Here is a 21879-nt window from a genome sequence, read left to right as displayed (position 1 = left end):
TGAGTCAAAAGAAACACTTTATTTCCAGAAGCAATGAGCTGCACATCCTCGGACATATAAAAAGGCCAGTAAAAATATCTTAAGAACAACAATATGATGTACAGCAAAAGCAGAACCAGTCACAATTTGTAAACTGACATACTGAAACACATCGATTGTCCATTCAAATTATGTACACCAAACCGTTAATAGCACACAGACGACAGTTTACACTGGGGATGGAGTTGACCTTCGTGTTAGCATGATGATGTGATGCAGGTGGGTTGACTTGGAACAAAAGGAAACAGACTGAAGAAATACTACAAATACCTGGCATGGTGGCTAGATGAGGTATTAAAATAATCCACAGGTTTTCTTACAGACATATGTAACACACCTTCTTTTGGGATTGGTACCTGTGAGAGTTACTCCTTTATAAATATGTAATTAGCCTCTCAAGTGCAAACCCTGATACTTCATAGCCCTCTCACCAGAGTCAAAAACATCATTGGACTAATTATGTTGAGGTTTCATCTTGTTCAAGGGAGGGCACGTTGATGTTTCTGCTCATCAGAACAATACTGACTGTAAATGTTAAGAATGGAACACTTGCGGTTTCCATACTTGTTAGGGAAGAATGTGGATTTTTTTTTCTTTCATAAAAATATCTGTTATTAGACCAAAGTCAGACAGACCACAACGTTTAGGTTTAAATATATTCGTCTAAACACTGAAGGTACGGTTTGTATTGCTATGAGGAAGGAGCAAAGAAAATTGTTCTTTTTGAATCCGGAGGTTTACACTTTCATTCAATCAACAGCTTTTATGCGCACACACACACAAAAAAAGAAAAAACACTCACCCACATCTCCTTCCATGGGGGGGGGGGGGGGTCAAGGTAAAGGTGAATGTATGGAAAAGGCATGCAAAGGCAACACATGCCAATTCATTTCCAAATACTTTGACACACAGTGGTTAGTGATGAGCTTTAAATGTATATATTGTCAGAGGCTTGTAAATTTCTTCCTGACATGGCAGTGGTTTACAATGAATGAGTCAAAGAAATCGGCAAAGTGACTTCAACTCCCCGGCACAGAAAGAACAACACCACAGTGGAGCATGGGCGCGAAGGAAAAGAAAAAAAAAATGTTCGTGGTCCCTAGTGGTTGGCATGGCTTACAGCTCCAGGTTACTGGTGCTGAATCACAGGATCAGATCCAAAGGTTCATCATAAAACCATTTCAAAGGTCCGAGCCAAGGTGCACGCTGATACTCGGCGAACGTTGCGTGTGGTTTAAATAGACCGTCCCTTCCTCCTGCAGGCTGCATGAATAAGTGCCAGATTCTGGGGCAGTGTGGTTGCCAGGGGGTGGGGTGGTACCGGCGGCTACCTGCTCAAAAGAGCGAGAGAACACGGCGCTGGCCGTGCGCGTCAAGCTGGTGAGAGCTCCTGCTTTGGGCACAGACTGGCTCGAAGTGAGCGTGAGACGTTTGACGGACGTCTCCACGCTCTCGCTAGCCGCTCGACCGATCGGGAGCGGGCTGGATTCTTTGTCCTTGCTGCTGCGCCCGCCCAGACGGTACTTCTTTATGGCCTTTGCCCCCAGATTTAACGTGGTCACGCTGTTGCTGATGATGATGGTGGGTGGGTTTGCGTCCGGCGCCATCCCGCCTTCGTCCGCCTCCGAAATATCCATCAGCTCATCCGGGGAACCCAGATCCACTGCGTCTGTGGTAGTCACACAAAGGGAGACAAGCGGAGTTAACAGTCAATCTGCGGCCAATGGACAAAACCCATTTGCCATTCAGCCCATTACATTCTGTTCAAATCTTCTACATTAATGTGCCATTACACTGACTGGCCTGATTTGGTTAAAACTGAACAGTCATGGGCTGCAGGGCAAACGTATGACTGTCTTCCAGCAGGTGGCGCCATCACCACAGCCTGAGAGATGATTGATTTCTCGCAACCTGCTGTCAAGACTTTTGTTTTAGATTCCCACCACCAACAAGATGTGATCTTAGCCAAATAAAGTGGTTTATCGGTGAGGGAGTGAAATGTTAAGTCCCAAAAGAGGCAGGTGAGGATAGTGTTGAGGGTGTAAGCCTAGGAAACATCACAAAGGGAAAGTGAAGAAGGAAAGACATTCAATTAGTCACTCAAAAAAAACACACAAGTCCTTCTGCATCCTAAGCCGCTAATAATTTGCTGTGGAACAGAACAACAATGAAAAGCTGGGAAACAGAAATGCAGGTTACTGTATCCAATGCTCCGATTCATCAGTCATGAAAAGGTTTGTGCTAAATTAAGACCTGCATATCTTTGTCCAGCTTCTGTCTAATAAAAAGTGTCCAAGTGCAACCCAGGAGTGCTGTCGAGGAGGCACAACATTTGCATTTGATGTCAGTGAATAATATAAATCTGTGAGGAGGACTGTTTGCTTGCTTTGTCATGAGTTGAAGGAACAATAACGGCGGATTGTGAGGAAGTCTGAGCCACGGGGGACAGAGTGAGTCAAAAAGGTGAAAAAAAGGGCTGGTTAAAAAGCGGGGAAGGTTTTTTCAGACCACGACGCCCCCACTGACAGTTACCTAGGTTACCCCAGGATTGGGGCAAGGGGAAGGAAGAACTTAGTGCTGGCTCCTCCCTATGGAGGCCGACCCAGAACTCTCATTTTCCAGCATTCGCCTCACAGACTTCTGCCTCCTGACCTCCTGCCCCCGCGTGCTGGACTCATGACTTCGGGGTTCCGGGCTGACATCGGAGGCACCTCCCAAAGTTTCGCCGTCCGGGTAGGTGCGGCCGTCGGAGCGCGCTCGCAGGGATTCTCCGTTGGGCATTCGCTCGCTGCTCACGCCCGTCACACTGATATCGGGGATGGCCACGCCCCCCGGCGCGGCCTCACTGTCTACACTCACCTCCTGGGACTCTGCTGGTCGGGCACAGGAAGGTTTGCACAACACACAAACATCCATGTCATGCACACACATGAAAAAGGGCAATGTGTGCAGGCACACATGACCCAAAAGACACAAAACACAATTAAAGCAATAACAGAAAGATCCAAATGAAACACCAAAAAATATATGACACAAAATATGATGAAACTATATGGAGTTGAACATTTGGATGGAAATGTATGAACATCACAATGACAGAAACCATCCAGAGGTTTCATCCTGGTTGCCCACACTCATTTGACATCACGCATCTCACCGTGTCGTTTCCAGCGGTGCCCCCTGATAGAGAGCGACGTGACAGCATTCCGGGAGATCCTGGAAGCGGTGGGTGTGATCTCCACCTGGATGCTACGTGCACCCTCCTTGGCGTTGCTTTTCAGAGCCGCGCCCTGCTGCGTCGACTTGATGGCGTTGCCCACCTGATCAAATACACACAATAGTCCCTTGCCATTTAGAATCATCCGAAAAGCATTATTGACAAATCCAGCCAACAGGTGACGCTAATACAAATAATCTACACGCTAATCCTATTTCTCCGAAGCGAAAGTGTAAATTCTTAGAGGCCACCGAGTATTTACACGTCTTTGCACTCTGTAGAAATCCTTAAAAGGAACATGCAGCAGCAGAAGCCGCAGCGCAATCCAAAAGGCCACAATCCCGGGACAATGTGTCTTTTGTTCAAATGATGGAGGAAACGTGCACTTGCTGGCCACTTCATTCACTGTCATTCACTTAAAAGCTCTTTTTAGCTAAAAATCATGTCTTTTCACCATTGTGGAGGAATGCACCCTGACTGGTGTAGTAATACTTCAAGCTTAGGTTCAATCTGCTTCCCCCTACGAGGATTACAGCTAAACAGAGCAGAGTGCAAAGCATGTAAATAATCTAGCGGGATTACGCACAGTTTGCAGTCTGACACGCGGAGCGACACAATACAGCATAGTGTTCCGCGTACGATGCCAATATCCCGGCCAGCATGTGCGGCTTGCTTCACGTGTGCTCGCCCCCCCCCCCCCCCGACCCCGGCATATACAACAATTACGATTTATGACCGGACCCACCAAGAGCGCTTCCGGGAACAACTCGAGCTGGGCCCGATACAGGACGTCGTCCAAAGCTTTGGATCCGAGTTCCGCTTCTCCGTTACACCTAAACACAATTGAATATTAATCATCTGACTTTTGTATAAGAAACAGATTTCCACACAGGCAGTTTGTGACAGGTAAAGGCAATATGGTGACACATCTGAATAAATAAAAGAAAATGTAAACGGACAAGGGAATGTGCGCCAACATAAACAGAGCGTAAAATAAATCGTCTGTGTGTACACTCACGATGCGTAGTGTATCCCTGTGAGGAGCTGAACCAAGAACTCTGATGTAACCGTCATCCGTGTGCTAATACCTTTATAGCGCCGTATCTGTTGCCGCGGGTAACCGCATATACACACTCTGGAGAATAGGCCAGAACAGAATGGGAGAAGTTGAATCAACATTTTAATGGAATCGAAAACACGGTACGTGATGGAAATATTAAAAATGATGTTTGGACCTGGAGCTGATCTGACAGAGGGACTGGAGGGAAGTGGAGCTCATGTAGCTCAGAGCAGCGTTGTAGCACAGCAACAAGAAGGTCAGCACCTCAAATCTGCAAAAAGAAAATCAATCAATCAATCAATAAATAATAATAATAAAAATGCGACTATCATCACCTGTTTTGTGCAGTAAAATTTTCTCTCTGGAGGAGCGGCCCACTGTACACCACCCTGCTCAAGCCATGATTGGCGAGTGCCCCTTCCGTCAGCGCCATGGAGCCGATGGCAGATGGCTGAAAAACAAAAAAAATCAAGATGCCAATTTTCTTTTAACATTCCTCCAAAAGCACTTGTTTTTTTTACATTTGTGTCTTACCTCGTGATACACCGAGGGCTTGGAGAGCGAAGGAACAGTGAAGGATAATACTTTACTCTGCCCATCTTTATCAACTATTTCCTGGGGGGGAAGAAAAGACAAAGAACATCTGTGAGTTAGGAAAAGCAGAGGCAGTGTTGTCTATGTATGCACTATTCTGATAAGAGCTTGTACTTAAAAAAACAACTCCTGCCTAATGTGTGGCCAGCTTCAGTCTGCGCACCCACAGCAGCACACCTCAGGGTTTGCGTGCCCCCTGAGTGCTCGTTAATGTCAGCTCAATTATAAAGGAGCGTTGGAATCCGTGCGGAGTGACATGACCTATTCTGATATGCAGACAGGAAGAGATGCCGACGCACGTTGAACATATTCACGCAAATAATCAGAGCTGCCAATGCTGCTTTCTTATAAAGGCGACGTTGACTGGAGTTCAGCCCAAATGGCAACACACACACAGTCCCCTACCAAGTTGTAAATGCCCAGCAGCAGGGCCTCGATGCAGCCCGAGGTGTGGGGATCTCTGGCCGCGCTGACGGACAGAAGGCTCCACAGGAGCTCTGGAAGGAACTGAAGAGTGAAACGCTGCAGCTGCGGCTCACCGCTCCGATAAAACTCAAATAACTGGTGACACACTGGCTCCAGCAGCTGAGGATGACACAAAACCAAAGCGACGGTTCAATGGAACCCCGAGAAATTGATGTCTTGAAGATATATTTGGAAAAGCTTGCGGCCATACTTCACTGTAATTCTCCCGGATGACTTTGTAGAGTGCCGGGACAAGGGCACCTTTGTCTTTAAGTGATGCAGCATAGGCTGACACGGCGCTGTCAGGCAAGGTCTGAAATACACAAAGTCAAGTGTGTCTGCATGTTTGTATCTTTGAGTGAGTATGCAATTAAAATGTGTAGGAGGGTCAAAATGATTTTTCTTTTTTTTCATACCTTATATTCTGACAGCCATTCCTCCACCACTCCTTGGTCCATAGCCAACATGTTCCTGCATCTGAAGAGGCGTCACCTCTACCTACACAAAAAAAAATATCAAATTGTTAAAAAAATGTACACAATTTAATAGTCAATTTGTGCTCACCCATCGCTGAATAAATAGAAATCCAATTATTGCAGATTATCACCTCCCTTGTGAAATACACATATGAAAATATAATACTTCAAGCCAAGGGGAGCAGCTTCAATAACTAATATCCCAACAAAAGTCTTGTTGTAAATTACACGTAGCTTTTGGCTCATGCGCCGCCTCTGTCCCCAGCTACCCCGCAGTATTTTCCTTTCATAAAGCTAATAGCTTTATTTGGTATTATTTCGGTGCGTGGCCCCTAAAAGGCAGCTGGGTGTCCATTTTTGGACTGCGCCACTGATGAGAATGACAAATGCGGGGAGGGGAGCCAGCGACTCATAAAAAGGAACCGGATTATGAGACAAAACAGCCTGCGTTTAGTGAAAGTGCATTGTGACAGCGTGTTCTATCACACGTAATGAGAGTGCGGACATCTTGGGACTACGTGCTTTAATAGCAGGCAAACAAAATAAGGCTGTGATTAAAGGGTGACTCAGTCTTTTTAACAAAACACCATCCCTCCCGAGTAGGGTTTATTTTCCAACCATTCTCTGGTGCAAATTATAGCTTTCGAATTAATGGAGAGAAAGAAAGTGCAGGGAAATTTAGTGGGACTTTTCCATTAAAAAAAACAACAACAAGCCACAGTGGTTATTGAGAAAATTAATACTTGATGTACTGAAAATAACTGAAACTTTGCGGCTTGCCAATATACATATATCGTATATACACACACGTTGTATTGTTACATTATCTGTCAACATGTTCTGCTGCACCGTTTGTGTTCAAATAGATGCTAATTGTTAGTCGTTGCGTGTTGTCGTTATACAGCGCTCGTAAAGCAAAGCAAAAAGACCGTGAATGATTGAGGACGCAAAACCCAGCCAACAAATCAGCCAATAAATCCAGAGAAAGGAAATTGCTTGTTCAGTTAATATACTACTGACAACGCCCAGCAAGAAATTGTAATTCAACGGCCCGCTGATTACGCAACACTGAGTAATTGTCATTGGCAAGATATTTGTCCCTCCTGTCACCTTCTCGCTTAGAGACAAGGATCTCCACACAAATATCAGCAGACCGATTGAAGGAAGCACACTAATAAAATCACTAAGACAAGTCGGAGAACAGCTCGATGAGAATCTTAATGTGTGGCCGAAAGGAATGAATAGAGAGAGAGAGAGAAAGAGCGCAGATCAATGGCAACGGCAATAAGAGTGGGAGATAATTGGACGTATGCCGAGATGATGGATGAAAGGAATGTGGAGCACGCCCAGGGGATCCATAAGGCAATTGAAGTGGGTCAATAAGAGAATTTCATTAGGATCTCCAACAAGACAAATAGAAAGGCATGAGACAGAAATATGAACACTGAATAGGAATTATTAAGGATTTTTTTTTTGAAAGAATGCTTCAAGACAAATTAACAGCTCGCCAGGAAGTGAGGAAGAATGTGTCAAGTAATCAGCGAGTGTGTGTGTGTGTTTATTCAGTGGCTGGTTTGAACAAACCTGTTCCTGTGAGCAAATTCGCAAGCAACCCACGCCTCTGTCCTTAACATCACACACGCACCAACATATGGCCACTGGCTCATCAGATGGATTATTTTTCAAAATCTGGTCAGCCCTACTTCTCATTTATTGAACCAAAAAGGGTGTGATGGTAGTAGCAGAGCTTGACCTCCTGTTTATTTCCTATGCATGTTGAAATGTGGACCGGTAGTGTGCTAGAAAGCTTGAAATGAGGAACTAAAGAAAAAAGAAGGAAATAATGAAGTGGGTGGTATCGGGAGTAGCAGAGCTGCCCCGGCTGCTTTTTCCTGTAGTACAGGCCAAGTTGCAAGATAGAACATGATTAGCACGATCATATCGGTCGAAAGTCCATTGACGATCTAAAAAGAAAAAGAAAAAAATTTGGATTGAGTCATTTTTTCCTCGGCCAGCTGCGCTTAGAAGAAACAGGAAGTCAAACAATGTGACTTTACTAATGTGACTTTCCCCTTAAGTGAATAGAACTCCTATTCTTCCCTCCCTTATGAGTTGATTTTGAGCGGGTTACGTGGAGCTTGTAAGGAGTGGGAGCACTCACACAACCCACCCACTCGCCCACAAATCAATTCAAGACAAAATAGACAGGTGGTGTGTATGTTTTTTTTGCTGCTATGGAAGATGGATGGATGGGGAGTGCTAACAGACAGGAAACCTCTCGCAACAGCCTACGCTTCTAGGCCGGTGATGCATCATCACCCAACGTGATCCCTTCCCTCTCTCTCTCTCTTTCTTTCTTTTTCCAACCACTCACTATTCCTCCAATAATCAAAGCGTACGTGGTTAGCTTGACAATTGTCTGCTCCGGTCAGAAATAGCTTGTGAAATGACTGAATCCGGCTTTTCATTATCACCTTTATAGAAGATGAAGAGCACCTTGATGAATTCAAACGCTGCATGTTGCATAACTGGCTGTCAAAAAATATTAGCAGTCGTAACTGGTGAGAAATAAATGGCTGCGCTTATAATAATGTATAGTTGTATGCATTTGTGCAAAGACACAGGAATCAGTTTTGACCGACACTTCGGTATTTGGAGTATTTTGTAAACTACGTTATGCAAATGAGAGTAGGGTTGAGCAATGCATTGATTTGATCAATTAATTTGATTTCTTAGGATGTTTTTTGAATCACTGATTTTTGGGAGAGTGTCAATAGTTCAAAACAATTTTACTAACACAACTGTTTATAAAAGCAGTGCTGCCAAGTGTTTTTCCGACGCCTCGAGCATTTGTTTGTGCGAGTAACTACATAAAAAAAAAAAGGAACTGAATATTGCTAAAAGCATGGCGCCCGTGTTGCAAAAGCAGTGACTATGCACATGGTCCAAAATTTTGAATCAAGGTATGAAGCTCCAAACCACAAATATTTTTGCCCAAGTCACCTTGACTCACCTGTAACAATTTCCCATGAAAAAATCTAGACAGACTTGGAAATGTAGAGCCATGCAACAGCTGGATTTATGATGCACATATTAATTTATTTAGTGTCTAGACAATTTCAGTACTTGTGCAAGATCACCCAGAGGCCTGTTTTGAAGAGATACATACTTAAAAAAAACAGTCTGTTAAATAGGGACACTTTCACATTAGGTCTGAAAGCTACATCACATGATTCACATGATGCATGGACAGATTTAACAAGGCTTTACCCAGGCTGCCAGAGAACACACCCACGCAGCCTAAAACAAGAGTCCGGTGCAAAGTCTTTCTCCGTGGAAAAATGACACCACCGGTCTGATATAGTGGAAACATCGCTGTACTGTAATTGCAAATGTGCATCTCATATTACTCCAACTTGCAGATGACACACAAACTGACTGCTAACCAAGAAAAAAAATGCAAATGTTTCCCGATGATTGCAAGGATCGCTTTGCTGTGCGTTGAAGTGCACCCAGTCAGGTAGCAAAGATTAATCTCAGCCCGCCACATACTCTTAATCTTGCTGAATGACTTGGAAGTGTCATGACGATTGTCCCTACAGGTTTGGCTAGTTTGCTAGCTCGGCTAAGGCGCAACAACAACTCAAGCGGGGTCAGTTTGTTACTCACTTACTGGCATGCTATCAGTGAAGATCGTGCAAGTGTCGTCCTGCTGCGTTCCAAAACGAAATAAGCATCACTTCCCTACTGCTTGATTTCCTTCAGTAATGCAGTAGACCCGCTTCTTCATCGTGGTTACTTTCCTCAGTCAAACCATCTTTAAGTGGGAGCTCTCAGACGCAACACAAGTGAAAGAACGAGCGGGCCAATGAGAGACGAATAGGAAGTCACATTGCCCCGCCTACCAAATTTCTTTTAGCCAATCGAATTCGTGTGTTGGTAATTTCCACGATCATTGTAGGTTGTAGCTGTCATTCGCGATCCCTCTCCAGACGCATGAGTGACCTGTCATATGTATTTCAAATGAATGACTTTTAAAAGTATTGTGCTTCAATTTGTAAAGTTACAATTTTCATACACTAAATGTGGAACATTCCACGCCGAGAAACAATCTATTTGATTACTCTTAAAGCTGTTAAATGATGCATGGTCATTTGACTATGAATTTAGGAACAATAGAAAATAAATCATGCTTTCACAGTAATGGGAGATTAAACATTGTAATCATTTGATTTTGTGCTCAGGAATGATCGGCATCCTGTGATGTTCCCTTCATTTGAGGCCGGTGGTGTTAAAGCTTGATTATATTTAACCACGGGGATGTTAAAAATAACCATAACACATTTCTCTTGACCCAGGTAGTCTCTGCATAATAAATTTGCATAAAACGGGTGTCTACTGCTACCTAGTGGTGATAAGCGGAAGTACAAAAACATGTACAATTGTTCAGTTTATTATTATGATGCATGTTGGAAGAGTTTGAAAATAGCAGTGGCAGTGCAGGTATAAATAAATATCTGATTTTGACAGTGTAATAGTCTTGCATATAATTTTAATTTCTTTATTGACCACACCGGTATCACAAAACAAAGAAACCTTTTAATGCACATTGTGCTGCTCATTCACAGAGGAACACCAGCTATCTGAGCTGCTTGGGTAAGGACCTCTTCAGCGTGTTGTCGATATTTCAATGACAACTCCTTCGCCCTACTCACTTCCTTCATGTTGTTTTCCAGGTTCTCATTAAGTCTTCCTTGCTCCTGGTAAGTCTCTGCGACCTTCTTCACCTGTTCAGCAATTTTATCCTTGCTCCGGAGTAGCCATCCAATCAGCTCTTGAAGGATGGCACCTTTAGATATGGCAGCCTTGCTGTTCTCAGAAGCACACTTCAGATCTTCTTGAACTAACCGCAGAGTGGGAGGAATCAAGGCTCCGTCTGAATCCACGGGATCCACAGATAGAGAGAAGTCGTAGCCCTTCATCTTTAGTGAGACCTTGAATTTGTCTCCTTGGAGACCAATAATAAGAAGTTGAACCACAAAAAAGGCCTCATAATCTGAGCTCCCTAAAACTACTCACGGTTTTCTTCTCTGATCTTGCCCACGCATTCAGATATAGTCAGATGGTCATTGTGTGTGCAGCCACAGTTCATCTGCAGGTTTCTGATGTGTCGAACCATGGACTCATAACGTTCCTGCAACTCATTGAAGGTCTCGGCCACATTGGAAAACCTCAAATCCGTTTCTGGCACGCATACCCGCCTCATGACCAGTCTGCCTGTGTGTTGTGCATCTTGCAGAGAATCGCAAAACCACACATTCACCAGACAGGATGTGGTAATCTATTCTGAGTTAAGGATGACATACCCACGTTTACTGGTCGTGTTAGTCGAGCAGATTCAACTCCATGTGATTCAGTTGTACTGGGCCGCATGAGCGGCTGCCTCTGATAATGCAATAATGTAACTTTATAGTTGTTATTGAATTTACTAAAGCCTGATTGGCAGATAATACATTGTAGCAGTTCAGTTAAATGTATCACATACCTCGTTGTCGGAGTTTTCTTTTGGGAGACAGCAAGTGCAGAGGCAACGGAGCATTTTCTGTAATTCGTGCGTCTCCCAGTTTCGTTTTCGTGTCAATGATTTCAGATAATAGAGTCCACATTCCACGTGACGTCAGCGTCATGCGACTCCTGCAAAATGTTTCTTATCTTTTACGTACACACACCAGCACACCCTGCATTAAAGTAGAAATGCACAAAACTGGCTAAAAAGTATGTTTTTGACATAACTGCATAACTATTTTGTTTTTGCTAATTCACGATAACAGACTTGACAGAGAATGACATTTACTTTTAATAATCTTTTGTTTGTCTGTTGTTTAAAAAATTGTAAAAGAAATCATGTTTTTTGTACACATTGCAAATTAAAATGACAACTTTAAAAAATGCATAGGCATTGACTCTATGAATTACAATACATGCTCAATTTCATATAACATACATCAGTTAAAAATATTACGATCTTAATAATACTGCGGTTTGAAGTGATTACAGTAGTTTTTTTTCTTCTTTCGATCAAAAGGCACAAGCTGAAGCTGAAGATAACGATGATGACTCATGAATACACAATTATAAAATTGCTTCTTAGCATTTTGGAAATTCCATGGAATGTGTTGCCGCTCATTTGGTCACATATCATTTCATAATATTCTTGTCTTACTCATTAATTCCTAAAACTGCAAAGCGGTTGCTTATCCCCTCCGTCCCTCTCCTCCCTCGTCCTCTTCCTCCTCCCACTTCTCCTCGTCCTCTTCCTCTTCCTCTTCTCCCCCGCTCGCCACCTCGCCCCCTGCCGCCTCTCACTGAAGCAAGCTGAGGTTTGAAGCTGCAGTTCTTCACGGCGTGTAGCAGGATGGAGTAAACGTCGTACGAAAACTTGGGCAGCATCTGATCTACTGTATGACCCTTTTTTAGAAGGTTGAGAACGCTGTGCACCATGCTCCCACTGAATAAGCTTAAAGGAACACACAGTAATAAATAATTAAAAAAAAAAAAAAAAACTCCACAGTTTGATATGTTTTGTGTATGACTCATAGTTCCTCTTACTGTGAGAAGTGGACTTCATTGAATGGCAGCAACAAAAGCTGATTCAGACATTGCGCACTCCAGAGGCAGGCCTGCCATTGGCTGAAACCGTGAGCCGCCGCGATATCCATGGCATCTCTCGAAGACAAACGAATTTGATCCAGCTGACGAATCAAGCGGCGCTCGAACGAATTGTCTTTCGGGACTGCAATTGTGGACCACAAAACAGATCTTCAGGCAGAGCTAGTTCATAAAAGTCAAATGACATTTGTCACTAACCGGGAATTTGATAGTTTGAAATTTGATTCTTCTCCATCAAAACCAGCTCTCCGTAAACCATTCCCAAAATCAAAGCCTGGAGGTGAAGCTGTGAAGGCTTTGGTGCAGCCTCCTGCAACCAGAAGCTTGTGGCTGCAATGGGCAGATACATGGAGGCGGGAACCTGAGCCAACGCAGACGGATTCACCCGCAACACTTCGCAAATGGCATTACGACGCATCATTCCAGTGACCTGAAAGAAGAAGGTCATCAGCCCTTTTGACATGACTCAATTCAAGTATTAATCGTTACCTCACAGATGGCATTGACATGGAAATGTGATTTTAGCCGCTGTGCTTCCACTTGGATTTTCTTCAGGTTGAAGTTAAGCCGATCAATCTCCTCCACACATACGGGAGAGACTTGCCGTGGGGTTGCAACGCTGGCTTGACTTTTGCCACCTCTCTGGGTAAAACTGTCCTCCTGTCCTTTCAATTGCTGGAAGCCGACAGGCTCCATTTGCTTCTCTTCGAGTAGTAATATCCCATAAATAGCTTGGCGAATAGGTGTGGCGCAACGGTGGCTGCTCGGTTGCCTGCTGTTCTCCACCTGTGGGTTGAGGAGCACCCTGCGCATGACCAAAGCATCAATCACTAAGGCTGGCAAAAGTGCTCCTGTTGCAGCCACTGACAAGCCCTTGGGTAATGTTTGATTGTGCCCTTCTGGAACCTTGAAATCAGTGAACCAACAATTAAAGGGGCTTTGAGGGGTCACATGGTACTCCTTCATAAGCGCCTTCAGTTGTGTACTGAGCCCACCACCGCTGTTAGCCCCCATGAGTCTCTTCACTTCTGCCAAGGCCTGCGCCGGACTCGGGAAGGAAGATAGCCACCGAAGCAGAACGTCAACACGAGAAGAAGACGATTTATGGTTCCGCCGGCTGCCAGCTGTTCTATCTATCATATCGAGGAGTCTTTCGGCCTCTTTGGGAGTAGCGTAATCATTACCGGCCAGGACAGCAAAGAGAGGCAGTAACTCCGGATTCATTCCCCCGTAAAAGCGGCAGAGAGCCTGGGTGGTGTAGCACCGAGTTGGGATGTAGCGGTAAGATGCTTTCCCGTTAAGGTTGGTCCAGTTGAAAAACTGCCATGGCATGTATCCACCTATAATGAGACAAACATACACATATTCAGTGCAGTTTATTTGACCCTCTGTAATTCTTTACTACCTGTTTGTATTCAGAGGGAATTCTTTTACCTGGCAGGTCAAAAATAAAAAAATCACTGTCGTTGCTCAGGACTGGACACTTCCATTGGTGAGCCAAACAGGCAATGTCCCAGTCCGCCTCCGCAAGACTTTGGACCAAGGGGACCTTATTCTGATTTAGGACCTCAATGAAGACCTGCTTTGTTAGGATGGGGAGGACCGAGCCATTGCGGCCATAAGAGAGATTCTCTGCTTCTTTTATTTTGGACAGCAGGCGTTGCTGCAGAGTGTGATATTTCTTGTTGCTGGGGTCAATCCCTGAAAAGAGTTGTGCGAAACGGTAAATACATGATAACAGGAATAGAGATTATAATCTGATTTTAAAGAATTTCATTTACCTCCATCCAGAATCACATATGGCTCAATATTACAGGCCCGCAGGGCAGAGACGAACTCAAGGACTAAGGATGCAAAGGCATCATATTCTCCTCCATGCTGTCGGTCCAAACCGTGTTTCAAGTAGAGATTGAAATACAAACTGCTGCCGTCGATGACCAGGCGGCTGTCTCTGAGTTTCACATCAAAAAGGAAATGTCGGTTTCCTTCCACAAAGGTAGTAAGACCATGAACGCCCATGGGATCTCAGGTTCTGTAAAGACAAGGATTGAAAGTATTATAATAGCATAAGATTTGTATTGGCAATCACATCAAAACTATCCTTATAAAAACTTTTGATGGACTGTCATTTTGGTGTGGACAAGTCTATGGAAATCAGAACAATATCAAGTGTGTACATTTTGGTTTCATTTGTGCATTAATTTGCACCAAGCACATCACAACAGTAATCAATTAAAATTGCAGAGACTTTGTAGAAACCTTGTATTTCCAATTGTGCAAAGTAATGTCATTTTCTCCTTTGTATCTCTGCACGCAGATTTTTTTAAACTTTTTTCCACCCGAGTAATATTCCATACCTTTGCCTCTGTGAGGTGAATCTGCACAAAACTCAGGTCTTCCTTGAAAAGAATTTAATTCCAGAGATGCACATTTAGTCTACTTTAAAGCTTGATTTATTTTCCACCCCGCGTTGTACTTCCTTGTTTTGTTTTGAAGCCTCTCCCTTTTCTTCTATTTTCTTTTTCCAGGTTTTGATTGGTGATGTTCATTATCGCCCTCTACCGGACAAACAGCAGAATACCTCGATCTGCCATCTCGCGGAATAACGCGAGATCCACTGACGTTAGCATGCGCGCTAGCCAGTTTTGTTCTGTCGTTTCATATTAATCAGTGGTTATTTTCGCAATGTCCGGTGCAACAAACATTGAATTTCCAGGAACAAGTCAGACCAGCTCCGGATTCACAGCACATCGGAAAAAAGACAGCAGTCCGTCAGCTTGGTTCTGGGAGAGTCCTGACACTTTGGCTCAGCTGGAGCTAGTGCGCCAGTGGCTCGGGAAGTACTACAAAAAGGTAGCTAGCTCGAAGCTAACAGGCTAGTCACCGCCTTCCTTCCTGTAAATTGTAAACAAAACAGCCCTCTGGGGTTAAAGTATGCATCGACATTTTTGTACACTGAATAACATGCAGATCTGCACTGAAATCAAATTTCGCATCACTCCAATAAGTCACGATTTTAATAGCTGGAGTGAAGGATATTGTAGAAAATGCAGCAATGCGATTGTCAATCATTATGCCCTCCCGTAATTCATCAAATGTGTTTTGCGTAGTCTTTGTTAGTGGATGCTCCATCATGTCAGGCACTGGCTGCTGTGACGTTGCAGCTCCTCCAGTTTCAAGAGGATGCATTTGGCAGACGAGTTCCAAATCCTCCCCGCAACAAACTACCCGTAAGGCTCTAAAGTTTCCTTTTGTGCATTTATGCAAAACACTTTATGCATTGCCACTGTCTAAATGTATTTCTAGACACAGTGTTTCATGGACTTTCGGCCAGGAGGCGGACTCTGTCACATCCTCGGTTCCGCTTACAAGTTCAAATCTGAGCAAGGCTGGTGAGTCGCATTCATACCCACAAACAGTTTTTTTTTTTATAGGAAAATAAATTCACAGACCTTCATTCTCTTATTTCACAGGCGAAGGTTTGACTTGCAGAATCCATCAAGGAATGAAAGGAATGTTGAAATGTTTGATATGATCGAAAGAACATTATTTCAGGTAATGACACACTTGAGCATAATATCCTATAAAACAACAAATGTGAATTTTTTGTGTGTGTGTCAACAGCAAAACTGTTTGTCACATCCGGTGGTTTATTTGGACCCTTCACTGGATCAAGAGCTGGCTAGCAGAATTAGTGGTGTTGTTACAAAGCACCAGGTAAAGTGATTTGGCGCTAAAAGGTTGGAGCCTGTCATGATCTCATTTATGCTGATTTTGATTTTTATCCATGCAGGGCACACTTAGTGTGGACAGAAGCCTGGCCAGTCACCACATATATCCATTGCCCTCTGCTACAGAGGAAGGTGGGTCAAACGTATGAAATAAATGCCAGATAGAATTTTATTTAATTGAAATATTGGCATTCCAGATGAGTGGATGCGGCCTGTCATGCGAAAACAAAGCCACATCCTGGTGCATTGGGGCATGCACCCCGACAGGTATTAATTCGAGCATGCATCCGATTCTCAAACAAAAACCTTCACCGTTACCCCCCCCGCCCCCCATCTTTCTAGTTATGACAGCTGGTTGCCCTCGAGTGATGTCATCGGAGATGTTGAGGACCCTCCTCATCCAGAAAAACCGTGGAGGGTGAGAGTTTTTTTTTTTTTTTTTTAAATGTATTAAGGGGGTGTGTGCAGTTATGATGTCATACCACTTCCATAAATGGCCCAATAGGTCCACGCCGGTTATGTTCTGGACACTGATGTTTTCAACGAGTGGATGAACGAGGAAGACTATTGTGTGAACGAAAGGAACCTGCCTCTTGTTCTCCGACCACGCATACGCCTTCGAGAAGACCAGGTTTGTTTTTGTTGCGTGCCCGTGAAAGAAAATGACTCGACGGATAATATTTAAACGTGTCTTTTCAATTCTCCGCGGCAGGACATGAAGTCCACTCCCTTCAAAAAGAGAAGACGCTCTCCATCTCCGCTCTCCACTGACGCTAGGAAGAAAGGAAAGAAAGGGTGCGTTCCCAAAATTCTACTTCAATCCTGTATGGTGTTTTTGTGCTCCAGTTCCATGATTAACTTGCGGCTATTGACATGAAGGAGGCGACGTGGACAGCAGGAGGAAGAGCCAGAGGAGGACTTGACCAAAGATATGGAAGACCCCACTCCTGTTCCAAACATGGAGGAGATCGTTTTACCCAAAATTGGTAACATATATTGTGTGCAGTAAATTTGACATGCAATTTGATGATATCGTCATTGTGTCCTTTGCAGTCAACTTTAAAAAGGACAGTGAGAACACGCCTGTCAAAGGAGGCATCATGGCTGACCTGGGTAAGAAATTCATCAATTATAATAATTTGATATTTACACTGGATGTGATTACTCTTGACATTTTTACATTTGCACCATCCTTTGTTTTTTTTTTCCTCTCTTAGATGACCAGGAAGATGATTTTACAGGAAGGGTAATTACGATTAGAGATTAAAATACATATTCTACTCGTTTTTTTCCCCGTGTAAGCGCAAACTAAATGTTCTCAAATGTGGATTCTAATCCAGGACGACGACGAGGGAAGAGTGGAGATTCCTCGCCTATTAGAGGGAGAAGACAACGTCACTGAACAAACCCATCACATCATAATACCAAGTTACACGTCTTGGTTTAATAACAACAGGTGACCAAAATGCACCAAATCAAATTTGTGCGTCCTAATCATTTCCATTTTACTGACGCCGAATCACTTTTTTTGTCAGCATCCACGCAATCGAGAAACGCGCCCTGCCGGAATTCTTCAACGGAAAGAACAAGTCAAAATCACCCGAAGTGTGAGCGACGCGTACCGAACAAACTGTCAAAAATGTTTTTTGAAATATTAAGAGTGTTATCTGTGCACGTTGCAGCTACCTGGCCTACCGGAATTTCATGATCGACACGTACCGCCTCAACCCCCAGGAATACCTCAGCTCAACATCCTGCCGGCGCAATCTCACCGGCGACGTTTGTTCCATCTTGAGGTAAACGCTTTGCGTACAGTATGCGTGTGCTATCTTCAAAAAGTCATTGTGTGTCCATCGTTGTGTTCAGGCTGCACGCGTTCCTCGAGCAATGGGGTCTGATTAACTACCAGGTGGACGCAGAGAGCAGACCCCTCCCCATGGGACCCCCGCCCACTCCTCATTTTAACGTACTGGCAGACACACCCACCGGGCTGGCCCCCTTACAACACAAACCACTACAGGTACTTGCAAAATTCACAGTAGAGTGGACATCACCCTCCTCAGAATTAATTGTCAAAACTCATGACTGCAGGTGACAGCGTCGCAGCACATGTTGTGCTTCCCGGAAAAGAGCAGAGAGAAGCCTTCCGATTGCCAGAATTTCGGATTGCGCATGGACGTTTACACCAAGAAGCACCCAAAGGTCTCAGTGGAAAACACGGCGAAGTGTTTTTAATGTTTCCACATTGCATTTTATTATGATGTCTTTGACCTATCTGACTTTTTAATTTTTTTGCATTTGTCTTAGACAAAGGGAGCTTGTGCTGGACGGGAATGGACGGAGCAAGAGACGCTTTTGTTGTTGGAGGTAAGTCGAGTCCATTTTTAGGATTCATCATTGTGGTTGAATTTGTTTCTCCGGGCTTTGCCAGGCCTTGGAGGTCTATCGGGACGACTGGAATAAAGTATCGGAGCACGTGGGCTCCAGAACGCAGGACGACTGCATCCTCCACTTCCTCCGCCTGCCCATCGAGGACCCGTATCTGGAAGATTCGTCCGCATCCCTCGGACCGCTGGCGTACCAGCCCGTGCCCTTCAGCCAATCCGAGAACCCCGTGATGAGCACCGTGGCCTTCCTGGCCTCGGTGGTGGATCCGCGGGTCGCCTCGGCCGCTGCTAAAGCTGCACTGGGTGAGGGCGTGAGCCAGAACCCGTTGGTGTGCTTTCAACTTGAAGCTAAAGATTGAATTTGTGTACAGAGGAATTTTCACAAGTCCAGGAAGAGTCTTTGAATGGAATGAAATTAACCGGTGAGACTCGAGTCCGATATGTGTTGAAACAATTGATGTCTATGTTACAAATGTTATCTTCACCTTGCAGACTCAATGGACTCTTCACAAGTGCAGCTGAGCACCATTTCCCATCAAGTAGATGACCAGCACACAAACGATTTCTTTTTGAATTCTTCTTCCTGATGTTGACTGATGTTGGTCCTATCACAGGTTGCTGTCAATGCTGATGGGCTCCTGGTGGAATCCATAGTGCCCAAAATGGAAGGCGTCAAAAGAGAGAATGCAGAGGAAAGCGATGGAATTCATATCGGTATAATATCTGCGCTTTAACCGGGTTCAATGCGAGATACATACGTCATATATGTCATTGTCACGCTTTTACAGGTAACGAGGATGACGGCATGCAGCGTCAGGAGGGAGAAGGGGATGAGGGGGGAGCAGTGATGGAGCTGGATCTAGTAGAGAGCACTGTTACCACGGCAGCAGCGGCCGCTTTGGCCTCCGCTGCCACAAAAGCCAAGGTGAAGGCCCACCCTCGGATTTTTCTAAGTCTCTTCAGTCTCTTAGCGGCTACAAAACATATCCTTTGCACTTGACTCAGCACTTGGCAGCGGTAGAGGAGAGAAAGATCAAATCTTTGGTGGCTTTGTTGGTGGAGACCCAAATGAAGAAGTTGGAGATTAAACTGAGGCACTTTGAAGAACTGGAGACCATCATGGACCGGGAGAAAGAGGCTGTGAGCGAATGAGATATTTTTCCATCTCGTATGCATTTTCGGATTTGCGCTCATCAGATGTTTGTTGGCTTGTTTTGCAGTTGGAGCAGCAGCGGCAACAGCTTCTTACAGAGAGGCAGTCCTTCCATACCGAGCAGCTCAAACAGGCGGAGATAAAGCTTCACCAGCAGAGGGAGCAGCAGGGCCAGTCGGGATTCACTTTGCAGCATTCGGGTCAGGAGGCCACCATTTGAATTATTTGGGATTTTTCAGTCTAGTTGGTTTCGAACACAGACTCTATTTTGGTTTCTTCAGGTCAGCCCGTGGCCAATCGGATCACTCCTAGTGGAGGACAAATGCAGGCGATGGCCCCCCGCCACCCCGGAGCACCTAATGGCATGTGTGAGCATTCGTTACTCGCTGGTTCAAAAGGTCGTCGTCACCTCCACCACGCTCTAAGCGATTCTGTCGTTGTTACAGATCCGTCCTCGCAGACCGAGGGCACGACCGCAGCTCAGCCCGCCCTTCCGGCGTCTAGTCACAGCTGAACGGACGGGCGCTTCAAACTCAACACAAATAAAGTGCGCTTGATTAAAAAAAAAAACGATGTTGATGGTCAAAACCTTCCCGCTAGTTCTATTTGTAGACTGGATGCTGTGTGCATGCGTGTGTGTGTGTGTTTGGCGAGTGGCTCATTCAGTCGAGTTTAAAGCATTAAAAAGTCTGTGAAATATTTGTGTCCATGAGTTGAGGAATCTTCAGATTTATCTTGACTCATTAAAGTTGTTTTTATAAGTTATCAACTTGTCTTTGCGTCTAATTTATAGAAAAATGCGGAGATCACATAAGATGTGCTTATTTATGTGTATGTGCTTATTTATGTGTATGAGTGCAAATCTTGTGTGTGCATGTGTGTGTCGCAAAAGCAATTTCGTTCTGCTCTGTTTGGCAGAGCATCAGTGAGTATTTTTTCTCTTTCACTCTGCAGCTTTGCTTGCCCATATCTGCATGCCATCTCTCCCTTTTCGCCAGGTTCTCATCATGGAACAGTTACCCACTTGAGTCACCATTTGAAGTTTTGCTTTGTGTGTTTGATTACAATTGATGGGGAAAAGTGGGTCACTCCACTCTGAGGGATTTGAATCAATTGCCTCCCTATTAGGGAATTGGATTGCAATTTGTTCATTTGGAAGAGAAGAGAAACATTTGATTTACATCCATAGCTTTTGTGAGAGGTCTGCTGCTATTAATCATTATTATCATTATTAATAATAATAAGACTAAGTCAACCCGTTAGAATAAGTACCCCTCCGTTTTAGTTTTGACACCTTCGAATTAAGGCAAAAATCGTCATTCGTATTACGCGGGCGCCATCTAGCGGTAGAGGTGAAAAAATGTCATTTTTAACTTAGAATAGGTACCCCTCCGTTTTGGTTTTGACACCTTCGAATTAAGGCAAAAATCGTCATTCGTATTACGCGGGCGCCATCTAGCGGTAGAGGTGAAAAAATGTCATTTTTAACTTAGAATAGGTACCGCTCCGTTTTGGTTTTGACACCTTCGAATTAAGGCAAAAATCGTCATTCGTATTACGCGGGCGCCATCTAGCGGTAGAGGTGAAAAAATGTCATTTTTAACTTAAATAGTTTCGAACGGTTTGTTTTTCAACATCCGTTTAGGACTCGATTCAATTTTAAATAACTTTAATTTGCAATACATAAATATTGAATCATTATTTAAGTTCAGTTAAGTGCCGTAATGTTAAAATTGTCAATTGTTAGTGACTTTGTCAACTGCAACAATGCAATTATAATGATATCAATAGTGGCATTTTTATTTTATGGCGAAAGATGATTTAAAATACAGTATGAGCATCGACCTTTTACAGAAATTCGCATCTCAAGGTACCATTAATAAAACTAATTTTTAAAAATCACAGCACCATCTGCTGGGAGTATAGTTGGACTGTACCTTCCCCGGCTTCAAATTCAGAGTCCTTACTAGGTGATTCAAGAACAGATGCTATTGTCTGGTGCCTTTCGCACAATAAAACAGTAAGAGGATTAACTCGTACGCGCAGGCTTGTGCATCTTGCAGACCGCGTTGAGGCTGACGGACCAAT

At 44.1% G+C, this 21879-nt stretch overlaps 4 protein-coding genes across 8 annotated transcripts; 1 reads left to right on the top strand and 3 right to left on the bottom strand.

Moving 5' to 3' along the window:
* Nucleotide 1: 1 nt before the first annotated feature.
* fam126a (family with sequence similarity 126 member A) lies at nucleotides 2-9678 on the bottom strand. Of its 5 annotated transcripts, none has more exons than XM_037263339.1 (12): nucleotides 9525-9678; nucleotides 5792-5873; nucleotides 5587-5688; nucleotides 5316-5495; nucleotides 4851-4931; nucleotides 4652-4767; nucleotides 4492-4587; nucleotides 4275-4391; nucleotides 4002-4089; nucleotides 3197-3359; nucleotides 2572-2912; nucleotides 1572-1708 (listed from the first exon to the last, which is right to left on the bottom strand). In XM_037263339.1, the coding sequence occupies exons 2-11, from the start codon at nucleotides 5840-5842 to the stop codon at nucleotides 2611-2613; spliced, it is 1296 nt and encodes a 431-aa protein (XP_037119234.1). In that variant the 5' UTR covers nucleotides 5843-5873; nucleotides 9525-9678; the 3' UTR covers nucleotides 1572-1708; nucleotides 2572-2610. The 5 variants fall into 5 exon arrangements, with proteins under 5 accessions (XP_037119233.1, XP_037119231.1, XP_037119232.1 ...); XM_037263340.1 differs by having other exon boundaries at nucleotides 2572-2909; XM_037263336.1 differs by lacking the exon at nucleotides 2572-2912 and having other exon boundaries at nucleotides 5-1708.
* Nucleotides 9679-10448: 770 nt separating this feature from the next.
* si:ch73-345f18.3 lies at nucleotides 10449-11561 on the bottom strand. Its single transcript, XM_037263357.1, has 4 exons — nucleotides 11397-11561; nucleotides 11218-11296; nucleotides 10931-11143; nucleotides 10449-10859 (listed from the first exon to the last, which is right to left on the bottom strand). Exons 1-4 carry the CDS (start codon nucleotides 11448-11450, stop codon nucleotides 10474-10476), a joined length of 732 nt encoding a protein of 243 aa, XP_037119252.1. The 5' UTR covers nucleotides 11451-11561; the 3' UTR covers nucleotides 10449-10473.
* Nucleotides 11562-11703: 142 nt separating this feature from the next.
* On the bottom strand, nucleotides 11704-15210 carry aste1b (asteroid homolog 1b). The gene is made up of 7 exons (XM_037263322.1): nucleotides 14878-15210; nucleotides 14302-14552; nucleotides 13955-14221; nucleotides 13010-13860; nucleotides 12719-12950; nucleotides 12461-12644; nucleotides 11704-12368 (listed from the first exon to the last, which is right to left on the bottom strand). The coding sequence occupies exons 2-7, from the start codon at nucleotides 14537-14539 to the stop codon at nucleotides 12071-12073; spliced, it is 2070 nt and encodes a 689-aa protein (XP_037119217.1). The 5' UTR covers nucleotides 14540-14552; nucleotides 14878-15210; the 3' UTR covers nucleotides 11704-12070.
* smarcc1b (SWI/SNF related, matrix associated, actin dependent regulator of chromatin, subfamily c, member 1b) lies at nucleotides 15206-20556 on the top strand. The gene is made up of 28 exons (XM_037263318.1): nucleotides 15206-15373; nucleotides 15631-15750; nucleotides 15827-15912; nucleotides 15994-16075; nucleotides 16145-16237; nucleotides 16314-16383; nucleotides 16449-16518; nucleotides 16594-16669; nucleotides 16757-16882; nucleotides 16964-17046; nucleotides 17131-17237; nucleotides 17305-17364; nucleotides 17469-17497; nucleotides 17592-17707; nucleotides 17787-17858; nucleotides 17934-18047; nucleotides 18118-18271; nucleotides 18343-18453; nucleotides 18559-18618; nucleotides 18683-18941; nucleotides 19010-19060; nucleotides 19131-19177; nucleotides 19253-19352; nucleotides 19427-19563; nucleotides 19644-19778; nucleotides 19859-19991; nucleotides 20073-20159; nucleotides 20238-20556. The coding sequence occupies exons 1-28, from the start codon at nucleotides 15206-15208 to the stop codon at nucleotides 20303-20305; spliced, it is 2814 nt and encodes a 937-aa protein (XP_037119213.1). The 3' UTR covers nucleotides 20306-20556.
* The last annotated feature ends 1323 nt before the right edge of the window (nucleotides 20557-21879 follow it).

Source organism: Syngnathus acus, chromosome 11 (genome assembly GCF_901709675.1).
Source record: "Syngnathus acus chromosome 11, fSynAcu1.2, whole genome shotgun sequence".
Classification (NCBI taxonomy): domain Eukaryota; kingdom Metazoa; phylum Chordata; class Actinopteri; order Syngnathiformes; family Syngnathidae; genus Syngnathus; species Syngnathus acus.
This window is presented reverse-complemented; position numbering and strand designations above follow the sequence as displayed.

What these genes read in the sequence shown, in the direction of transcription:
- fam126a (XM_037263336.1), bottom strand. Translation starts at nt 5,842, where the DNA reads ATGTTGGCTATGGACCAAGGAGTGGTGGAGGAATGGCTGTCAGAATAT. An exon ending in AATGGCTGTCAGAATATAAG is followed by an intron (nt 5,689 to 5,791) that starts GTATGAAAAAAA and finishes TGTGTATTTCAG; the next exon opens with ACCTTGCCTGACAGCGCCGT. An exon ending in TCCGGGAGAATTACAGTGAA is followed by an intron (nt 5,496 to 5,586) that starts GTATGGCCGCAA and finishes TGTCATCCTCAG; the next exon opens with CTGCTGGAGCCAGTGTGTCA.
- si:ch73-345f18.3 (XM_037263357.1), bottom strand. Translation starts at nt 11,450, where the DNA reads ATGCTCCGTTGCCTCTGCACTTGCTGTCTCCCAAAAGAAAACTCCGAC. An exon ending in AAGAAAACTCCGACAACGAG is followed by an intron (nt 11,297 to 11,396) that starts GTATGTGATACA and finishes TTGCATTATCAG; the next exon opens with AGGCAGCCGCTCATGCGGCC. An exon ending in CAAGATCAGAGAAGAAAACC is followed by an intron (nt 10,860 to 10,930) that starts GTGAGTAGTTTT and finishes TTGGTCTCCAAG; the next exon opens with GAGACAAATTCAAGGTCTCA.
- aste1b (XM_037263322.1), bottom strand. Translation starts at nt 14,539, where the DNA reads ATGGGCGTTCATGGTCTTACTACCTTTGTGGAAGGAAACCGACATTTC. An exon ending in ATGTCAATGCCATCTGTGAG is followed by an intron (nt 12,951 to 13,009) that starts GTAACGATTAAT and finishes TTCTTCTTTCAG; the next exon opens with GTCACTGGAATGATGCGTCG. An exon ending in AATGAAGTCCACTTCTCACA is followed by an intron (nt 12,369 to 12,460) that starts GTAAGAGGAACT and finishes TGTTCCTTTAAG; the next exon opens with CTTATTCAGTGGGAGCATGG.
- smarcc1b (XM_037263318.1), top strand. Translation starts at nt 15,206, where the DNA reads ATGTCCGGTGCAACAAACATTGAATTTCCAGGAACAAGTCAGACCAGC. An exon ending in AGGAAGAAAGGAAAGAAAGG is followed by an intron (nt 17,047 to 17,130) that starts GTGCGTTCCCAA and finishes ATTGACATGAAG; the next exon opens with GAGGCGACGTGGACAGCAGG. An exon ending in TGGACCGGGAGAAAGAGGCT is followed by an intron (nt 19,779 to 19,858) that starts GTGAGCGAATGA and finishes CTTGTTTTGCAG; the next exon opens with TTGGAGCAGCAGCGGCAACA.